The 12,518-nt window shown below is 34.5% G+C and overlaps 1 protein-coding gene across 2 annotated transcripts in view; it reads left to right on the top strand.

Moving 5' to 3' along the window:
- SLC6A15 (solute carrier family 6 member 15) overlaps nt 1-11,903 on the top strand; it is a 51,740-nt gene extending 39,837 nt beyond the window's left edge. The window contains exons 10-13 of one of the 2 annotated variants that reach the window (XM_033221141.1): nt 1,675-1,867; nt 5,165-5,324; nt 9,100-9,262; nt 10,998-11,903. In XM_033221141.1, the coding sequence (XP_033077032.1) occupies nt 1,675-1,867; nt 5,165-5,324; nt 9,100-9,262; nt 10,998-11,372 (891 nt within the window). In that variant the 3' untranslated portion in view covers nt 11,373-11,903. Of the gene's footprint in view, nt 1-1,674; nt 1,868-5,164; nt 5,325-7,718; nt 8,364-9,099; nt 9,263-10,997 lie in introns of those variants that run through there. The other variant, XM_033221142.1, reaches the window with a different exon arrangement.
- The last annotated feature ends 615 nt before the right edge of the window (nt 11,904-12,518 follow it).

Genomic DNA, 12,518 nt, shown 5'->3' on the forward strand with positions numbered 1-12,518 from the left:
AGAATGATGATCAGTCTGAAATCTTTCTTGCTATGATATTCAATACAGAATTAGAATTATGGCTCTGATTTACATATACATCACATGATTGCTTTGATGCATGAATAATATTTAAAATAGAAATTTTAGTTGTTGTGTTCCACAAGTCATGATAAAGTTTTTTTTTTTTTATTTGTTTGTTTGTTTTTTGTTTTTTTTTAGCCAGAGTCTTACTCTGTCGCCCAGGCTGGAGTGCAGTGGTGCAATCTTGGCTCACTGTATCCTCTGCCTCCCAGGTTCAAGCAATTTTCCTGGTCGGCCTCCTGGGTAGCTGGGATTACGTGCATATACCACCACATCTGGCTAATTTTTGTAATTTTAACAGAGATGGAAGAAGGGGGTTCACCATGTTGGCCAGGCTGGTCTCGAATTCTTGACCTCATGATCTGCCTGCCTTGGCCTCCCAAAGTGCTGGGATTACAGTTGTGAGCCACCGTGCCCGACCGATCAAGTTCTTTTTCTTAGCTATGTTGTATTAAATAAGAAAAAGGTCACCATTAATAAATATCCTTGTATTGGCTGCCACTGTCTCCTGTTTGTCAAAAAGGGAAATATAATGGAGAAATTAGTCACTATTTGCTTTAAAATAGTTAAATGTACTTGAGACTAACGTAAAGAATCATGTGTGGATATTATTCATTAAAAACATAAAGCCATCATTAATATAAAAACCTTGAATTTCTTAAGGAAATATTTAATTACGAATGTATCATTCAAAGTTGTTTTTTTTTAAATTCTCATCTATCTTTCTGAGACGACACAATCAACTTGAAGTTTGGTTATAGGTACAGTTAGACGAAGTAAGTTGTTATTTTACAACTCAATATTTGTGATATTTATAAAAATAAGCTAACATTAATATTTGCAAGTAATTCAATTTCTTTCTGCCCAATTGGAGTATCTGTCTTTTAATTCATTTTGTTATTAATTTTGTCTGGAAATTCAGTGTGTCTCCTGAATTACGAAAACCAGCCCAACTTTTTTTTTTTTTTTTAAATCAGGGAGGTAGGAATATCAGAAGTAAAAAATGTAAAGATACAGATTTTTAAAATTAAAAATTGGCTTTTTATGATCTACTTATTCTGTTCACATCCTTTCATTTTGCATTTGTAGTTTTCTCTTAAATCAAAACAAGTTTATTATTCATAGTGTATATATATTTTACAACAATTGATTGAGCCACTTTGAGGTAAGGTAAAACCAAATTTTTAAAATCCTTATATATATATGAGCCAGAAATAGTTTTATATATATATATGTATATGTATTTGTATGTCTATGATAATATGTCACTATTCATATTCATAAGCTTTAAAAAACCAAACATATTATGTATTCTTTAATATAATTTTTCATTCTAGGAGTCTTGTGAAATAGTTAGTGTATACAACACAATCATGTACTCTGTTCAGTAATTATACACAAAATTTCATTATTTGGATCTGCTTGATCTCATTAAATCCTGGTTCTGAGAATGACAACATGATTCATCAGGTTAAGAGCCGATGTGAGCATGTCTATTTCCAGCAGCCCTGGACATTATTCAGAGTTCTTTTCTCCTCATTGTAACTGATATATAGAGCCATTGTTTAATTATTATTCTGTACTAATGTTGCTATTTTGTGTATTTTGCAGGCTGTTCAGGGGACTGGCTTAGCTTTTATTGCCTTTACAGAAGCGATGACACATTTCCCTGCGTCTCCCTTCTGGTCAGTGATGTTTTTCCTCATGCTGGTCAATCTAGGCCTTGGCAGTATGTTTGGAACCATTGAAGGGATTGTCACGCCTATTGTGGACACTTTCAAAGTGAGGAAAGAAATTCTTACTGGTGAGTATTTTTGTATTTGACTTTTCATTGAACAAAACCAAGACATTTTATTCTTGGTGAAAGTTTAGAGATGAAAACTGGAAAGTCTTATATTTTGAATTTTATTAATATCTATTATTACTATTTATTTATGATTGTATACATTGTATACATTTATTTTATTTTAATTGTATAAATTTTTATTGTATATATATTATATAATATGAATGTTTTAATATAAATTATATTTTATCATTTATTAATAAATATTTATTGTTATAATTCATTAATAGTAATGCATTATCAAGAATTACTGACACTAGAATAAAGTCAAGGAGTGTTTGTGTATAATTTTGTATTCAAGTCAAATAATCATAATTAAAGCAGTTCAGATGCAATATTCCTATCCAAAAAGTACATAGCTGAAAATGATAAACCTAAATTCAGTTCTCATATACAGCAGCAATAGTGATTTACTAGTAGTTAATGTCTCCAAGTAGAGAAGAAAATAATTTATCAATATGAATGGTAGTTAATAGGTCCAATTTACAAGTGATTATTAAAGTACCAGTTTAATGCATCACACTCTCATTTAAGGGATATAAAGGATATAAAAGAAATTATAAGAGATAAATATATATTAAAAAATCTCCAAAAACAATAACACTAAAATTAAAATCAGATTGCATAGATAAGACTTACAGCATGTAAAATACTGATAGAGAGCATAATGGATTTTACATGTAAGAATTCAAAAGATTCTAAGTCATCTAAATATATGATGGAACTGTCAGAGAAAGAGATGGAAGTTGAATTGGAAAGAGGAAGGGTCTTCTCAAGGGTCAGAGGATAACTTTAGTAAACATACATAAATGGAGATAAAGGCAACAATAAGAAAGCTAACCATACAAGAGTACAGAAACAGTACTGGTAAGTGATGTAAAATAAGATTGGATAAAAATTTTATGGATAACCTTGAATGTTGGACAATGGTGTGCATCTCCCCAAGGCTATTTCTTAGCCATAAAAAATTAACTAAGAATTTATATGTAAATAACTCTCAAATATATACCTTTATCACTTGCTGCTCTGATAAGTATGTCTGTATGTGTTTGTGCATGTGCTTGTATGTGTGTGTATAAAACAATTTAATTTCAGCAGTTTGTTAATATTGATAGCTATATATCCACAATTCAGCTGAACAGAAATGAGGAGCTGCTTTATATTATTCAAGAAAGTGATTTCTACTTCTTAATATGAAAATCTATATCCTGCCTGAAATGCAGGCTAAGGTCATTTTTGTATTCTTATCCTTGCTCACCACATCCAAACTGTCCTCTCCTGTAGTAAAGGGCTTACAGGTTAAGGAAAAAGTAACAGTTAAAGGGAAAATCACATAAAGTAGTATTTTCTAACTCCTTCTAGAAGACTTATTTGGAAAGAGCAAAAGGGAATGTACCTTCTTTCCCACTTCTTGTGTTTTGGGATAATACTGATACTTCAAATAGTAGTCATATTTGACCTCAATGAAATGTTACCTCATTTTCTTTGGTAGGTGTGTTTTCTTCTCTTTAATGAAGTAAGATTTAGGCAAATGAATTACTCATTATCTTTTTCCCTCACATCTCCAGCAAAACTCTTACTGTCTGTACCACTTATAATGTACTTTTTAAATATTTGCCTCATACTGTGGTGTAATTAGGAGATAGTGAAAGTGACACAGGCTGTTGAGAAAGACAGATTTGGGTGCAAATCGAGACTCTGCTACTTCCAGCTTGAGACTTTAAGCATATTACTTAACGTTCCTCAGGACCAGTTCTCTAATCTGTACAGAAAGCAATACATTGTTCAATTGGGATGTTATAAAAATTAAGTGAGATAATGCAATATTATTTTATACTGTGATAAGCATTTAAATTTAATATGTAGTAGAATCCAAGTAAATGTTACTTTTCTTATTCTACATTATATGTTTACATATGATATTCATTACTGTAAGATGTAATTCACAGCACCAGTATAGTACTTAAGAGATGGAGGTAATTTCTTCATGTAACACATACTTGCTGAAATTGTTAGGGAACATTCATATGATTGAATCCATGGATGTCTTTTTTCCTTAGCTGCCATTACCACTCTACTTCTTTCAAGTTTACTCATCTCTGCCGAAATGTGGTTGAGGAATGGAATGCAGTCATCTTTTACCTTTGGAGGCTTCTCTGCTAATGAGCACAAAAAAACAAAGAGTCTAACAAAAATATGGGAATATTATATGAATTTCAAATCTTCTCTAAGTAGTAGCTGGTCAGGAATTTATGCATCTGTTTCTTAGCTATTACTGGGGAAACTCTTTTTAGATTATTTTTCTTAGATGCTATTTGGATGATCAGATTGCATAACTCCATTATAATTTGTTTCCAAACTAATCTATTCAGGCAAGATAAAGATATAAATGTGGATTGTTGTTGAGGTTAGGTGTGATCAGATTTTTTCAGTTATGCTTGAAAGGTAACCATATTTCAATCAATGATATACTATGTATATTTCATAATATTATAAGCCATATTAGTCTCATTATAATTCAAAAATTTCATCTATATTTCAACACTACAGAACATTATTAAAGGAAGAAATGACCTATGAATATTTGCTGCCTGAAGAAGTCACTTTGCTATTAATTATAGGAATAAAGTATGGAAATTTATACTTTCAAAATTTTCTGTAAATTTTGTCTCATTTATTATTGTACTTGGTAAATGAATAGCTTGCTGCACACAAATGTTATATTTATATGGAGTCATTACTTAAATTCACTATATGCATAAACAATGAATAAATTCACTATTCATAAATTCATATCAAATACATATACTTTTCACATCAATCAGGTACACTGATATGAAAAGTATATGTATTTTAACTGATGTGAAGCATCAGAGTAATCTCAAGGGAAAAAGACCTTTGGAGGATTTGTCCAATATTTTTTATAGTCACTGTCTCTAATCACATATATGGACTGAGAGGTAATAAGATCACCAAGCTCATTACAGCCCTATTTACTTTGGTAAATTTACCTTAGTAAATGAATTCAGAGAGATGAATCACTGTCTTAGAATAAATTTTTATGAATGTTGGGACAATACCCAGGTAACCTAATTCCTAGTAGGTTATATACCATGTATCAGGAAAGGTATTGCCTGCTTATATGATGGACATGTTATAAAAGTTTTAAAAGTTTGAATATAATAATTTATAATAAAGTTTAAAGGACTTGGCTCTGAATAGAGTCTCATTTTTTCATTTGTTTCTTTTGTCTAGTTATCTGTTGTCTTCTGGCATTTTGTATTGGCCTGATATTTGTGCAACGCTCTGGAAATTACTTTGTTACAATGTTTGATGATTATTCTGCTACACTGCCTCTGCTAATTGTAGTCATTTTGGAGAATATTGCTGTATGCTTTGTTTATGGCATAGATAAGTAAGTATATTTGCTTTTATGTATTCATTTTTATCTCTCTTTTGAAAACATCAGTTATCAACATTCATTTCATTAAGAAGAGGAAAGAAATGAATAGAAGAAACAATTCTTTTTTTTTTTTTTTTTTTTTATTTTATTTTATTTTATTTTTTTTTTTTTTTTTGAGGCAGAGTCTCACTCTGTCGCCCAGGCTGGAGTGCAGTGGCCGGATCTCAGCTCACTGCGAACTCCGCCTCCCGGGTTCACGCCATTCTCCTGCCTCAGCCTCCCAAGTAGCTGGGACTACAGGCGCCCGCCACCACGCCCGGCTAGTTTTTTGTATTTTTTTAGTAGAGACGGGGTTTCACTATGTTAGCCAGGATGGTCTCGATCTCCTGACCTCGTGATCCGCCCGTCTCGGCCTCCCAAAGTGCTGGGATTACAGGCTTGAGCCACCGCGCCCGGCCGAAGAAACAATTCTTTAAAAAAGTCAAATCTTTTGCAGGCTCTTATTGATTCGACAGTTTTGGTAAAGTACATTTACCTATTGGGCAAATAGAATTATATAGGATGTAATAGTGTGTAGAATTTTAGAGCTTTGATTTAGTCCTGGTTATCAAAAAGTAGCTTTCAGGATCTAGTAAGTATTGGCAGTGTTCCAAGAACCTTAGGTTCTTTTGAGTTGTTAATCTATATTTCACAGATGTAGTTGTTATCTACATTTCACAGATAAGGAAAATCAAGCTTAGAGAGATACCCTGTGACTTGCCTGTCACCCACCTGGACAGCGACAGACCTGGGACTCATGTCCATTTCTGTTTAACTCTAAAGCTTATCTCCTAATTATTTTGCTAAACTGATTTATAAGAGGAGTGCATGTGTCATAATGACTTATATAGCAGGACAATATTGGGAAATGATATTTTCCCAGGTGAGATGTATATGTCATTTGATGCACACAAACGTTATATTTATATGGAGTCATTACTTAAATTCGCTATGTGCATAAACAATGAATAAATTCACTATTCATAAATTCGTATCAAATACATATACTTTTCACATCAATCAGGTACACTGATATGAAAAGTATATGTATTTTAACTGATGTGAAGCATCAGAGTAATCTCAAGGGAAAAAGACCTTTGGAGGATTTGTCCAATATTTTTTATAGTCACTGTCTCTAATCACATATATGGACTGAGAGATAATAAGATCACCAAGCTCATTACAGCCCTATGTAAAGTAGCAATGCATGCACCTTAAGTGAAGACCAGAGTCCTTTTAAGCAACATAAAGAATATTGTTGGTATTGAATGAGCTTTGTAACAAAGTTTTATGGTTGCCAAAAGCTCCAGGCCAGGAAGGCTAGGAGAACTTACATTTAATAATCATGTACTGTATAATAATAGTAGTAATAGCTCATACCATATAATCCAGCAATCATGCTTCTTGGTATTTACCCAAAGGAGTTGAAAACTTATGCCCACTTAAAATTCTGCACGTGGGGGTTTATAGCAACTGTATTCATAATTGCCCAAACTTGGAGGCAACCAAGCTATCCTTTAGTAGGTAAATGGATAAATAAACTGTGATACATACAGGCAATGAAATATTATTCAATCCATGAAAAGACACAGAGGGAATTTTAATGCATATTACTTAGTGAAACAAGTCACATATGAAAAGGTTACATACTGTAAGATTCCCCTATGTTATCATATGGAAAAGATAAAACTATGGAGACAGTAAAAACATCAGCAATTGACAGGGGTTGGGCCAGATCCAGGGAAGTATAGGCAGAGCACAGAATGTTTAGGGCAGTGGAGCTACTCTGTATGACACTGTAATGGTGGACACACGTCATTCTACATTTGTCCAAACCCAGAGAATTTTCGACACAGTGAATTCTAATGTAAACTGTGGGCTCTAGGTAATAATGATGTGTTAACTTATGTAGATTCATCAGTTGTAACCAATATTCCACTCTCATGAGAGATGCTGATAATGGAGGAGGTTATGCGTGTATATTGGTAGGAGCTATGTGGGAAATCTCTCCACTTTCGTTCAATTTTGCTGTGAACCTAAAATTGCTCTTAAAAAATAAAGTCTGTAATAAAAAAAATAGTCCGTGTTAACTAACATGAACCATATCTTACAGATGGGAAACTGCCCCTTCTTTTACAGGAGGATACAATATGTTAGCTGTAGAGCCAGTACTGTAACCTTGACCTTCATTTCAAGGCCAGTTTTCTCTAAGTTTTACTAGGCTACTCAAAACTCATAACCTGTACCATGATGGAATTTGATATTGTTATTGGATTGATCTATAAATACATTTGTAGTTTAGATTTCCATTTAGACGGTTAATTATTCATGATAAACTTACTAAAGAATCTCTCTTTTTAATGCTAGTGTTCCTGAATAACACTATTTATAACAACAGAAGAAAAAATACTACTACTAATAGATGCGTCTGTCGATTTTGTACCATATGTGAGGTAGTATGCTAAGCATCCATTGTTTATGGTTCTAGTAATAACCGTCAAAGGTGGGTATTATATTATCCTTTTGGAAAATGCCAAAAATGAAACTTAGAGAGATTAAGATACACATCAAAAGAACACAGAACTGTGATCTGAAATGAGGTCTCTTGGTCTTCAAAGTTCGTATTTTTACTAAAGGGCAGGTATAGAATTCTTACACCGAAGATGTCCTTTAAGATTCTGGAACAACTTGGAAGAAATGAAAAAGGGAGGAGAAACATAGAGATTAAGACTGGGTCGGGCACGGTGGCTCACGCCTGTAATCCCAACACTTTGGGAGGCCAAGGTGGGCAGATCACTTGAGGTCAGGAGTTCGAGACCAGCCTGACCAACATGGTGAAATGCCATCTCTACTAAAAATACAAAAATTAGCCAGGCATGGTGGTGGTCGCCTGTAATCCCAGCTACTCGGGAGGCTGAGGCAGGAGAATCGCTTGAACCTGGGAAGACGAGGTTGCAGTGAGTCGAGATTGTGCCACTGTACTCCAGCCTGGGCAACAGGTGAGACTCTGTCTCAAAAAAAAAAAAAAGAAAGAAAGAATGGACTCAAGAGACATGACAATTCATAACAATTAGTTACTATATGTAGACCTTTTTAAAAATTGAGAATGTAAAAAGAAGAGTTCAGAAAATACAACATTGATTAGTTATATTTGATGATATTAAGGAATTATTATTATGCTTTTAATGCTGTGATATTAAGGAATTATTACTTTTACTAATTATTACTAAAAGTAATAGAAAAATTATTAGTAAAAGCAGTAGTTAGTAAAATTATTATTTACTAAAAAGTAATTATTACTAAAAGTAATAATTCCTTAATAGCATAGTATTAATAGCATAGTAATAATTCCTTAATATATAATTACTTAATATTTCTTGATAATAATTAAGCAATAATTACTAAAATAAATAATTTCTAAATAATTTCTTTTAGTAATTATTACTTGTATTACTAAAAAAGAGACAATAAATTTTTAATGCACTGAAAATATTTTGTTTATAGAATAGAAAGTTATCAGTAGAAGAATTCAATAATTGGCTTAAGAGAGTTTTCCCTAAATAAAAATTATAGTACTTAACTGTTTTCATTTTACTTTATAGTCATCTTCCAAGAGGAACTTTGATACAATTTAAAATGTCATAGGGTATCCATGGCTAATTCTTTTGTCAGACCATTAATACAAGCACATTTTTAAGGTTTAGCAATATTAAATTAAGGAATAATTAAATACTTTCTTTTTATTCAGGTTTATGGAAGACCTAAAAGATATGCTGGGCTTTGCTCCCAGCAGATATTACTACTATATGTGGAAATACATTTCTCCTCTAATGCTATTATCATTGCTAATAGCTAGTGTTGTGAATATGGGATTAAGTCCTCCTGGCTATAATGCATGGATTGAAGAAAAGGTAAATACAAAATAAGGGAATTACATTTTTTTTTTTTTTTTTTTTGAGACGGAGTCTCGCTCTGTCACCCAGGCTGGAGTGCTGTGGCCGGATCTCAGCTCACTGCAAGCTCCGCCTCCCAGGTTCACGCCATTCTCCTGCCTCAGCCTCCCGGGTAGCTGGGACTACAGGCGCCACCACCTCGCCCGGCTAGTTTTTTGTAGTTTTTTTTTAGTGGAGACGGGGTTTCACCGTGTTAGCCAGGATGGTCTCGATCTCCTGACCTCGTGATCCGCCCGTCTCGGCCTCCCAAAGTGCTGGGATTACAGGCTTGAGCCACCGCGCCCGGCCGGGAATTACATTTTTAAAAGGTACATAAAAAGCTTTTTTAGAGGGCTTTTTCTTTTGTCTCTGTCACAGCATTTTTTTGCTGTTAATGAATAGCATAGCTTTTATGCAAGGATATGAGATTTACGTTTGTGTCCTGCCCCAAGCATATATGATTTTTAAAATACATTGTTGATGTTTTTAACACATATGAAACACTGACCTTGTCCTTATTAAAGCAGATATATCCATCTTAACATTGATGAACCAATAATTATTGGGCCTTTGACTCTAGAAAACACATTAATCAAGACCAGAAATGTTTTAATACATGAATTTATTAAGTTGTATCCCAGGCCAGGTGCAGTGGCTCATACCTATAATTCCAACACTTTGGGGGGCCAAAGGAAAAGGATCACTTGAGGCCAGCAGCTTGAGAGCAGCCTGTGCAACGTAGAGAATCCCTGTCTCTACAAAAAATGAAAAAAAATTAGCTGGGCATGGTAGCACTCGTCTATAGTCCTAGCTACTTGGTAGGCTGAGGCTGAAGGATAGCTTGAGCTCAGGAGTGGAAGGTTACAGTGAGCTATGATTACTACTGTACTCTAGCCTGTGTGACAAAGGAAGGCTCTGTCAATCAATCAATCAATCAATCAACAAGAATTGTATCCCACATTTTATGTAATGATGAAAAATATGTATTAGCAAAGTACACAATTTAAATTAGTAAATTTTGAAGTAAAGTTCTGTTATAACATTTATATTAGCAATGGCTATTTCAATTTTTATTCTCAAGCTGAATAATAATGTAATCATTAGGTATATGTCAGCTGCTATAAAATCAAAGTGCTTATTTTCAGAGATACCTGTGACCTTTAACTATCCTGTGGTTAATAATTCTAGACTGAGGCATAAACAAATCTGTTCTCTCACCAAAACCCTTGGGGCCAGATGTGCTTCAAAAGTTTAGTTTTCAGATTTTAGAAAGAGATATGACACATTTAAGAAGTATCTATTGTTTAGTAACAAACCACCCTGAAATTTAATGGCTAAAAGCAACATTGATGTATTATTTCTTACAGTTCCGTGGCTGAGCTAAGCCGTTGTTCTTCTTTTCTTGCCTGGGCTAACTCAAGCAGTTGCATTCAGCTTGGAGGAGAGCTGGGCTCTCTTTTTGGGTGGTCTTTCATTTATAACGTTTCCAAGCATTATGGATTCAGGGCAACATTCTAAGAAACAGAAGCAGAAATTGGAAGGTCTTTAAGGCCTAGTCTTGGAATTTCCTGAGCATCATTTCCACCGCTTTCTATTGGTCAAAACAAGTCACTAAGCCAGCCCAGATTCTTTGCTTATAAACCTGAAGCAAGTACAATATTTTATGTATGTGCAAAGAAAGATTACTAATAATTATTATTTTCTTCTTTAACAGGCATCTGAAGAATTTTTGAGCTATCCAACTTGGGGACTGGTCGTCTGTGTCTCTCTGGTTGTCTTTGCAATACTCCCGGTCCCTGTAGTCTTCGTTGTTCGTCGCTTCAACCTTATAGATGATAGTTCTGGTAATTTAGCATCCGTGACCTATAAGAGAGGAAGGGTCCTGAAAGAGCCTGTAAACTTAGAGGGCGATGATACAAGCCTCATTCACGGAAAAATATCAAGCGAGATGCCATCTCCGAATTTTGGTAAAAATATTTATCGAAAACAGAGTGGATCCCCAACTCTGGATACTGCTCCCAATGGACGGTACGGAATAGGGTACTTGATGGCAGATATTATGCCAGATATGCCAGAGTCTGATTTGTAGCTGGGGGAAAAGTCAGTGGGTTTTATTTGGTTCATTTTTACCGATGAACATTGGCCCTACTAAGAGAAGCATTAGGCTTCCCTTATCAGAGGGCGATCTCAGGTGTTCCATGGCTGTGATCTTTAATCCTAACAGTATATGTCAGTTCAACTTGAGCATTCTTTTGGATTCTTTGGTTTACATTTGTGCAGAAAGGTTTGCAGACAAATCTTAGGATGGCTGAAGCACATGTATGCCAGGATTTTTTTTAAGTACCTTTGGTGTATTTTCAAGTATTTCTATCTCTTAAAAAAATGGTGTTACCTCAGTTTCTAATAATTTCTGGGTTTAGTAGTGTTGGCAATTAAAAATGGTATACCTTAAAATTTATAAGTTTGCCTTCAGGGTAACTTCCAGTATCACAATGAGCAGTTCTGTAAGTGGGTGCCTCTCAGCACATTTCCATGAATATATTATGTAGATAGGCTGTATTGATTTTGGTAGCATTGATACCTTCTTAGGCAATTAGTTGAAGAAAACTGCAAAATATTTTCTTATGTAATAGCTGTATAGAGCAATAGCATCAAAGCGTAAGAAGGCACTAATGCTGGGATGAAAGATGAGATTCAGAGGTGACTGAGAATCATGTGAGTGATGGCTGTATATTTTATGTAAAATATATGTGTGAAAGGCCGGGCGCGGTGGCTCAAGCCTGTAATCCCAGCACTTTGGGAGGCCGAGACGGGCGGATCACGAGGTCAGGAGATCGAGACCATCCTGGCTAATACGGTGAAACCCCGTCTCTACTAAAAATACAAAAACTAGCCGGGCGAGGTGGCGGGCGCCTGTAGTCCCAGCTACTTGGGAGGCTGAGGCAGGAGAATGGCGGAAACCCAGGAGGCGGAGCTTGCAGTGAGCTGAGATCTGGCCACTGCACTCCAGTCCGGGCGACAGAGCGAGACTCCGCCTCAAAAAAAAAAAAAAAAAAAAAAAATATATATATATATATATATATATGTGTGAAAATGAGCTAGAGTGAGTTACTCAGCACTCTCAAGAATTATGCAGACTCTGCATTTTTCTTATGCCGTGTGCCTAAAAATCTACTTGATATTTATTGTGGTTTCAAGATTATTCATAGTATATTTATACAATATACTTGCAATG

This window comes from Trachypithecus francoisi, unplaced genomic scaffold, assembly GCF_009764315.1.
Source record: "Trachypithecus francoisi isolate TF-2019V2 unplaced genomic scaffold, Tfra_2.0 Lachesis_group11, whole genome shotgun sequence".
Lineage (NCBI taxonomy): Eukaryota > Metazoa > Chordata > Mammalia > Primates > Cercopithecidae > Trachypithecus > Trachypithecus francoisi.